This window comes from Mercurialis annua, linkage group LG3 (assembly GCF_937616625.2).
Source record: "Mercurialis annua linkage group LG3, ddMerAnnu1.2, whole genome shotgun sequence".
In the NCBI taxonomy this organism is placed as follows: Eukaryota; Viridiplantae; Streptophyta; class Magnoliopsida; order Malpighiales; family Euphorbiaceae; genus Mercurialis; species Mercurialis annua.
Genome location: NC_065572.1, coordinates 15165512 through 15174437, shown reverse-complemented (window position 1 = coordinate 15174437; position 8926 = coordinate 15165512). Strand labels below are relative to the sequence as shown.

General features: G+C 37.5%; 2 protein-coding genes across 2 annotated transcripts; both read right to left on the bottom strand.

Moving 5' to 3' along the window:
- Positions 1-4939: 4939 nt before the first annotated feature.
- LOC126672350 (14 kDa proline-rich protein DC2.15-like) lies at positions 4940-6019 on the bottom strand. Its single transcript, XM_050366301.1, has 2 exons — positions 5668-6019; positions 4940-5073 (listed from the first exon to the last, which is right to left on the bottom strand). Exons 1-2 carry the CDS (start codon positions 6017-6019, stop codon positions 4940-4942), a joined length of 486 nt encoding a protein of 161 aa, XP_050222258.1.
- A 1361-nt stretch (positions 6020-7380) lies between these two features.
- Positions 7381-8489, bottom strand: LOC126674093 (pEARLI1-like lipid transfer protein 3). Its single transcript, XM_050368467.1, has one exon. It carries the CDS (start codon positions 8414-8416, stop codon positions 7553-7555), a length of 864 nt encoding a protein of 287 aa, XP_050224424.1. The 5' UTR covers positions 8417-8489; the 3' UTR covers positions 7381-7552.
- Between the last annotated feature and the right edge of the window lie 437 nt (positions 8490-8926).

Genomic DNA, 8926 nt, shown 5'->3' with positions numbered 1-8926 from the left:
GTCTCCGATTGACCCGAAACTTTTACCACATATACTATAAAACATTTCACGGACCTTGGCAAGATAATTTCCATTTTCGGACTTAACTGGTTAAATTACCAATTTAGACCCTGAACCCTAGTTTGGGACTTTTCCTGACATTTTTTCTTTCAATTCCAATTTGACTTTTAGAATTGAAATATATTAGTAAATTCTTCGCCATTATCTTTTCCCAAAACCGACCTACTAAAACTTATTTATCTTAATTTTTGAAAAATTACTTCTAATATCGCCACTCTGGCGAATCAGAACTGGACACATGGTCCAATTAGATACTTAAATATTTTGGGGTATTACAACAACAATTGTTGTTGCTTTGGGATAAAAACCCCGTCGTCTACTAACTACTTGCTTTTACAGGCTCGTATCGTTTCGCTTCTTAGCGTTGTACTCTTTGTCCTTATTCATTACCTATAGATACTAACTTTAAACTCCCCCTTATTACCTTTGAACATCTCTTCGTTCATTCCTGGTTGTCATCATCTTGGACCTTTCAAATTTTTCTAACTTGTCCAAAGTTGCTTGTCAAGCTCACTTTAGCTGTCTATCTTGCCAATTCGAAAGCGTTTGTTCACTATACAAAATTGGTATTCGTATAGCTCACAATGTCCTTTACCACTTCCATATGCATTTCGGGTTAAGATTGAAACCCGAAAGCGTAAAAAATTAGCCCCAGAGTTTCTTACTCGGGCTAACGTGAACTGCTTGCATAGGCTGTTATTTCAGCCTATGGACTAAGAATTCAAACATTCCTTGTCTGAATTTTATTGCATATCCTGATCTTCAGAGGTTTCTTCCTCTTCAAAAACCACTTCGGCATCTAGAACCTCTGCCAAATTATTTTCCTCCATAATTCCTTCCATAATGTACTGCATACGTTCCCTTAAGATAGCAGATGCAGCTGCTGCAAACTCCCAGAGGTGAGCTTAATCATCAATTTCTTCAATGGTGATGGAGGAGCACGGCTTGTTGTATGGAATAATAGCCGTTGATCCGAGTATTTCAGTTGCCTTTCTTTTAACCTCTTCATGATTTCCAGAGGTTTGTCGGATTTCTCCTTCGGCTTGCCTTTTTTACTTTTCCCAGTGAATTGGATAGGGCCAACACATGAGTCATAATAACGAGCTTCAACCATGTTGGTGGCAGTGGTAAATGGTTTTGTGTCTGCCCATACCACCTCCACCTCATTTCCCTTCCAAAAGAGCAGAAATTTGTGTAAGGATGAAGGAACGCACCAATTGGCATGAATCCAATCTCGTTCCAAAAGAGCTTGGTAGTTGGCTGATGAATTCACCACAAAAAAGCCGACAGGGAAGTTTTACTTCCTACAGTTACCTCTACTGGGAGAACACCAATAGTTTTTGTGAGTTCTCCAGTAAAGGCAGACACACTAACCTCTGTAGATATGAGATCTTCTGTAGATTTTGCCAAAGGATGTAGTATGTTGAATGGCATAATATTGACTGTTGATCCATTATCAATCAGAACTCTGGAGGTTGGTCTACCATTGAAGTGAGCCTTTATGTACAAAGGCTTGATATGTTTGTTCATTGCCTCTGCTGGTTTATCAAAGATCACCCTTTTTGGTCCACCATTTGCAGCTTCTTGTATGGTTACCTGACTGCGACATTCATCTTTTGGAGGTTTGGATACCTCATCTCTTTGAATCTCCTCTACTTCTTCAGAATTGTCGGAGTCTCCATGTACGTTCTCTAGGCCTTTGAAATCATTTGGAAGAATCAAGGAAAAGACATTACAAGTGAGGGGAATTTCAATTTCCCCACTCTGATGGATTTTTGCTTATTGTCATTTGTGTCTGATTCTGAATCGTCATTTTCTAAAGATTTCCTCTGAAATTTGGCGCTTTCCTTGATTGGAGTATCATCAGTATCTTCTTTCAAGAGGTCATTTAGTCTCATGCCCTCTTGTAGGATCTCCTCTTCCACCAGATCATCCAGCTCCATGTTATCCTCTAGGAGGTCGTCTAAGTTCAGGTCACCTCCTGAAAACTCCCCTTCCAGAAAAGCTTCCAACTCCATTTCTGAAATTTCCCTCTTCGAAGGCACGTCAAAAGTTTTATTTTTAACTTCTACTGCCTCAGAAGATTTTTGATTTCCAGGTTGCACCTTTTTTGACCCTTCTCCTCCAATATTTTTTCTGGGGTCCTCTTGGAGTCTGAACTCCCCTTCTCTTCTGGCAGCAACCCTCAACCTCTGGCGCCTCCGCTTTTGTGTTCTTATCAGAGGAGGCAGAAACTTTCTGTGGTAGTTTGTATGCCATCTTGGAGTACTAGCAACCGGTGGTGGCACTACAAATCTTGGCTTTTTTCTCTGTTTTCCAGAAGCTACCGCATCCTCTGGCTTTGCAGATGCTAGAGCAACCTTTGGTTGTTCATCTCTAGATGTCAGAGCAACCTTTGGCTGTTCATCTCTCCTCCACACATAGGATCTCCTTTCCTGAAAGACATGTCTTTCTGGCCTTATTTGATAGTAAGAGACCCTGTTTTTCTTCTTCAGAGGAGCACGGTTAGTAGAAGTAAAATTATTAGAGTTTCTAGAACCAGATACATACCTTCTCTCTCCTCTATAATCTCGCTTCACCTCTGATCTCCTCTCCCTTTCAAATTGCTCTCCCCAGAATCTTTGATCATTTTGCTCCCTGATTCTGAGCTTTCTTTTTATATCTAATAACAGTCGCAAGTCAAGTTCTGAAAGATCACTGGCATTCACAGATGCCACAGCCGGATTAGGATCTTCATCTATCACAAGTGCCTCTTTCTTTTTTGGGTATTCCAAAACTCCCTTGGCAATCCTATCTTGTGTAATATTTTTTGACCCACAACATGAATTGGTTGAGTGGCTCCGGGAGTTGTGGAACTTACAATATTCTCTGCCTTTCAACTCCTCCTTTGAAGGCATTTTATGATCAGGAGGCAGAGTAATGAACTTCTCTTTCAACAGAAAGTCGAAAATTTCTTCTGTTTTTGATACCTCAAAAGTGTACAGAGGTTGGGTATTGGAATTTTGTTGTTTCTTCCAGCCATCAGGTGCCTTCTTAATCAACATAGGGCAGGTGCATGAACCGGTGGCCATGAGGTCGGCTACTGCGGTTTCATATGCTCCCACCTCTTGATAGTAAGTGCCCATTGCCACCTTCTTCTTGTGGCTTTCCTCCCTCAAGAGTTCTTCATATTCAGACACTTTGGCAGCTAACTCATAAAAGTCCCTGAACTCCATCCCCTGGAACTTTTTCCGGAGCTCAATGTTTAAGCCCCTCTGAGCCATTTTCACATGCTCAGTTTCTAGGAGGAAAATCTTACACCTGCTCCTCATCTTTTTGAAGCAGTGTATATACATGTCGGCATCCTCTCCAGACCATTGAGAAACCCTTGACAATTCTGCTATGCAAACCTCTGGCTCTGCACGGTAAAATTGAGTATTAAAGAGCCTCTCCATCTCCTTCCATGTGAAAACTGAGTTCCTGGGCAAAGTAGCATACCAAGTAAAGGCAGTACCAGTTAAAGAATTAGGAAATAATCTCAGTTTGAAATTTGCAATATTATCTAGGTTGGCTAGGACCCCACATTGAATTGTGAATTTTGCTACATGTTCAATAGTGGATTGGCCATCCTCTCCAGAGAGTAAAGAGAAGTTAGGAATTTTATTGCCTCTAGGGTAAGGATTTTCCCTGTCAATCTGATATGGATAAGGTTTGTGAAATTGTGATCGGTCAATCTGCCTTAGACCCGGACCATACAACTCCTGAATTGCTTCTCTTACAGCCTCCATGCCCAGTGGCCTTCCCGGAGGTTGGGGTGGCAACACCTGAGGTTGATTTCTCTCATGGGGTATGTAATTGCCCCCAGTGCCAGAGGTTGAGGAAAATTTTGATTCACCTCCGGATCATCCGTAGCCGGATAATTAACACCTGCATTAAACGGCTAGTTTGATTATAAGTTTTAAAAGAGTTGAAACTAATAGGTTCAACTCTTTTATGATGAGGTATATACCTTTCTTCAGAGGGCGGGTTTGAGATTGGCACATGACTAGTGCTTCCAATCTCCTGGACTCCTCCAGATAACTGCCCCCCAAGTATGTTAGGATTTTGTTTGGCCGTGTTAACAGCCTCTAGTACATCACCACCATGAGATGATAATTTGACAGCAACTATCAAGTCTGCCAAATAGCGTTCCATGTCGAACTGCTGTTTCCTGGTCAACTCGGCATGTGCTTGGTTAAAGCTAGCCTGAGTCTGCTTCATGTCTACCATGGCTTTTGACAGCATGTCTAAATCCTCTACCAATCTCGGCTCAGAATTTCGTGGAGTTTGTGTCTGTTGCTCTCCAAAGCCAGGAGGCACATCTTCACTCGCCTCTCCCTAAAGAGGCAAATTTTCTTTTTCAATGCTTCTGACCATGTGAGCCACTTAGTCTTCATGTCCTACATTTGTAGCAGTAGGATCATCCACTGTATCCTGGGATACAATAACGTGTTTACCTTTCTCATTTCGAGTTCTAGCCATGACTCTCAGTGTCCCACTAGGCGTGCCAAAAATTGTTACTCACGTTTCGCGATTCATGTGAAAACCGTAACAAGTGGTGTGTGTGTGTGTGAATGCGGGCTTGCCAGGAACGGATTCCAATTTGTAAACTTAACTTCTTAAGCAAAGAACTGGGCTTGGTTAACCTTATTACAAGTACTCCAAAAAAGTAATGCTGAGAACTTGAATGAAAACAAAGAAATTCAATCGTAAAGTGCTTTACTGATTGAAGAATGAGAAATTACAGAGGTTGTGTATTTTTGCCTTTGGGCGTGTTTTTGTGGAATTCGATCGGGGGCCAAAATTGTTCTGCTTCCTTCTTATTTATAGCCTTTGAAAACTACTGCTTGATTTTTAATCTTCAACTGCGGCCCACTATCTCCAAGATGCTTTCCACTATCATAAGTTCCAAATCTGCTTCTTCAACTGCTTCTAAAAAGAGCACGTGAGTTTCTGGCTTCTGGGCTTCTGACATCAATATTATGGGCTTTTGGGCTTTTAATTTTTGGCATCAATATTGTGGACTTTTAACATCTTGGATTTAAAGTTTTGAGCTTCAGCTTCTGAAGTTAGCTTCCCAAGTTATGTTGTTTGAACCTCCAAAATTTAACCTCTGAAATCATTTTCTGGTCAAACTTTCAAAATTAAACTCTGAAATTAATCTTATAGTCAAAGGTGTCAAACCTCCGAAATTAACTTCTGAAATTAATCTTCCGGTCAAAGGTCAAATCTTGGTCAAAACCTCTGAAATCAACCTCTGAAATTATCTTTGGTCAAACTTTGGCCAAGTTTTCTCCTATTAAAAGAATATGGGCTATTATGGCCTTTTGGCCATATTTTTAATTTTGGTGTAAACAACCATTTAATGTAATTAATTAATAAATCAAATTTAAATTTAAATACAAAATTAGTTCTTCAAAAATAAAATTAATTCATAGTCTTAAAAATACAATTCAATTCAGAATTAAATTGCAATTTTAAATTACAGGTAAAAGAAGACTCTCAACAACTAAAAAACACATATGGAAAAATAGTAAAAATAACTCTTGGAAACATAGAAATCAATTTGAGTTACATTAGTTTACGAACACTGGAATCCTTCAGGCAACTGTTTGCCACAGTAGTTGAGCAATAAGCTAAGGTCAGTTGGAAGAGTCAAGTCAATGCCCAAGAGACTAGTTTTAATCGTTGTGCAAAGGCAAACAGCGGCTTCAAGATCAACAAGATTACTGATAAGGCTGCAACAAGGAGCATGTGGTGGGGTATCTACTGTAACACCCAACAAACCTTTCAATAAGTTGACACATACACCTAATTTAAGAGTATCCCTCGCGCACTTGGCAGGTTTAGCATATAAATTGTTGGAGTAATCGGGTGCGTAGTTCATCGACTCTGACGATGTTGACGATGGGTTGCTTGAGTAGTCAGGAGCATAGTCCATTGGTTTTGGTGTTGCTAATGACGGGTTGTTAGTGTAGTCAGGTACATAGTTTATTGGTTCTGGGGTTTCTGATGATGAGTGGCTAGAGTAGTCCGGTGCATAGTTTGTTGGCTTTGGTGTTGCTAATGCTGGTTTGCTATTATATTCAAGTGTATAGTCTTTTTGCTCGGGAGCTATTGATGATGGTTTGTTAGTGTAGTCATGTGTATAGTCTTTTTGCTCGGGTGTTGTTGATGATGGATTACTAGTGTAATCGGGTGTATACTCTTTTAGTTTTGGTGTTGATGATGTTGGAGTGCTAGTGTAGTCGGATGCATAGGCAGAGTTATTTTTTTTTTAAATAGTCATTCTAAAAGTTGAGGTGTAAATGACTAAAACAATAAATCTATATCTATACTATATATAAAAGCACGGATGGGGGTGGGGGGGACAGACAAATTTACTAAATAATCCTTTTCAGTTTACTTCTAAATAAAGGTTTTATAGTCATTAACTAATTAGTTATTTAATTAATCACTATTATAATTAAAGTCCTAATTAGAATAGGTAGCTAAATTATCTCCAATTTAATTTTTAGTATGTAAAAAATAACTACATTGTCTCCAAATTAGTAGGAATACCTATCTTTTAGTTTGATTGAACTACAAAATTAAAATATTGTATTTGGTCAATATAATATTGGTTAAATTTCTATCTTATTATTTTTAAAGATAGAAATTAATAAAATTAAGTTAATTATTTAAATATGGTTATTATAAAACCAAAAAAAGAACAAATTCAATATGGAAAAAATTTTAATAACCGAATATATTATATTTACTTTTACAAATTTTTTTAACTAATTTAGTATTAATTATAAATAAAAAAATTGATATAAATATAATAAATTTACTAATATATTCATTGACGAGTTACGTTACGAGCCACGTGCATAGCACGTAATGCGAAACTAGTTGATTTTAAAAGTCACTGAACCTTTTTTTTTAACTTTAATTTTTTTCGTTTGGAAGATTAAATTTATTTTATTTGGACGTGAAGGATTTTTGGTGACTTAAGACATCATATCGAGTTGATTTTTATGTTTATACTAAATAAGTTGGACTATATTTTGGATATTCGAAATAAGGCGTTTGTCTTTTGGGCCGAAAATATAATTTTAATAACTACAATAAAACAAAAAAAACAAATTATTCAGAAACTATAATAACGGGATAGGTTAGAAAACTCTGGAATTTAATACCAAATTTTATATTAGGGGATCCAACATTTTATTCCGTGATTAAACTCCACACTTCATTAACCATTTAGTGTAATTAATATAAATAAGAAACAATCCATTTTAAATTTAAAAATAAAATTAGTTATTCAAAAATAAAATTAATTCATAATTTAAAAAAAATACAATTCAATTCAGAACGAACATGCAATATACAATTGCAGGTAAAAGAAGACTCTCAACAATTAATAAACACTTATAGAAAAACTGTAAAAACAACTCTTGGAAAATAAAAAATAAATTTAAATTACAATAGTTTACGAACACTGGAATCCTTTTGGCAATTGTTTGCCACAGTAGTTGAGAAATAAGCTAAGGTCGATAGGAAGAGTCAAGTCAATGCCCAAGAGACTAGCTTTAATCGTTGTGCAAAGGCAAACAGCGGCTTCAATATCAACAAGATCACCGATAAGGCTGCAACAAGGAGCATGTGGTGGTGTACCTACTGTAACACCTAACAAACCTTTCAATAAGTTGACACATACACCTAGTTTAAGAGTATCCTTTGGACACTTGGCAGGTTTAGCATATGAATTGCTGGAGTAATCAGGTGTGTAGTCCATCGACTCTGGCGATGTTGACGATGGGTTGCTTGAGTAGTCAGGTGCATAGTCCATTGGTTTTGGTGTTGCTGATGACGGGTTGTTAGTGTAGGCAGGTGCATAGTTTATTGGTTCTGGGGTTTCTGATGATGAGTGGCTAGAGTAGTCAGGTGCATAATTTGTTGGCTCTGGTGTTGCTGATGACGGGTTGTTAGTGTAGTCAGGTGCATAGTTTATTGGTTCTGAGGTTTCTGATGATGAGTGGCTAGAGTAGTCAGGTGCATAATTTGTTAGCTCTGGTGTTGCTGATGATGGCTTGCTATTATATTCAGGTGTATAGTCTTTTTGTTCGGGAGCTGTTGATGATGGTTTGCTAGTGTAGTCAGGTGTATAGTCTTTTTGCTCGGGTGTTGTTGATGATGGGTTACTAGTGTAATCGGGTGTATACTCTTTTAGCTTTGGTGTTGATGATGTTGGAGTGCTAGTGTAGTCGGATGCATAGGTAGAGCTAACCAAAGTAAAGAAAAGAAGATTAAGAGATACGAGAAGTACCCCAGAAGCTATAATTCTTAAAGCCATATTTGAAATATTTTGATTGGTATAATTAAGCTTTTTATTAGCTTCTTGAGGGTGATGAGAATTGGAAATGAGGATATGAGAGTTTTATAGATGGAGATTAAGCGTAATTACCAAAAAAAATTAGAAAATGTGGCGGGTCTTATTTAGATTATTATAGTTAGTAGTGTGCACATTGCGAAGTATAAAAATAAGTTGCTGATGAGGACTATATGATATCATGCCCATTTTTAGTGTACGTGCTTGCACATCTTTAATTTTAATATTATCTAAGTGAACAATTACAATACATGTTCATATTCTTCTTAAGTTCCATATATTGGTCTGCTGATTATGCGGTTGATTATAATATAATTTAAAGGCAAAACAAATATATATCTGGCCGTAATTTATAATTAGCAGCAACAATAAATATTCGTGCCAACCGGCTCTTATCACGTCATGAAGCAACAACAAAACAGCAGGTATTTCAGATGGACATGCACTTCCTTAATGTATACCATAATATTTAAT

Coding starts and splice junctions, on each gene's coding strand:
- LOC126672350 (XM_050366301.1), bottom strand. CDS start 6,019: ATGGACTATGCTCCTGACTACTCAAGCAACCCATCGTCAACATCGTCA. Junction 5,074..5,667: donor GTTGCCTGAAGGATTCCAGT/GTTCGTAAACTA, acceptor AAAAATTAAAAG/CCCAAAAGCCCATAATATTG.
- LOC126674093 (XM_050368467.1), bottom strand. CDS start 8,416: ATGGCTTTAAGAATTATAGCTTCTGGGGTACTTCTCGTATCTCTTAAT.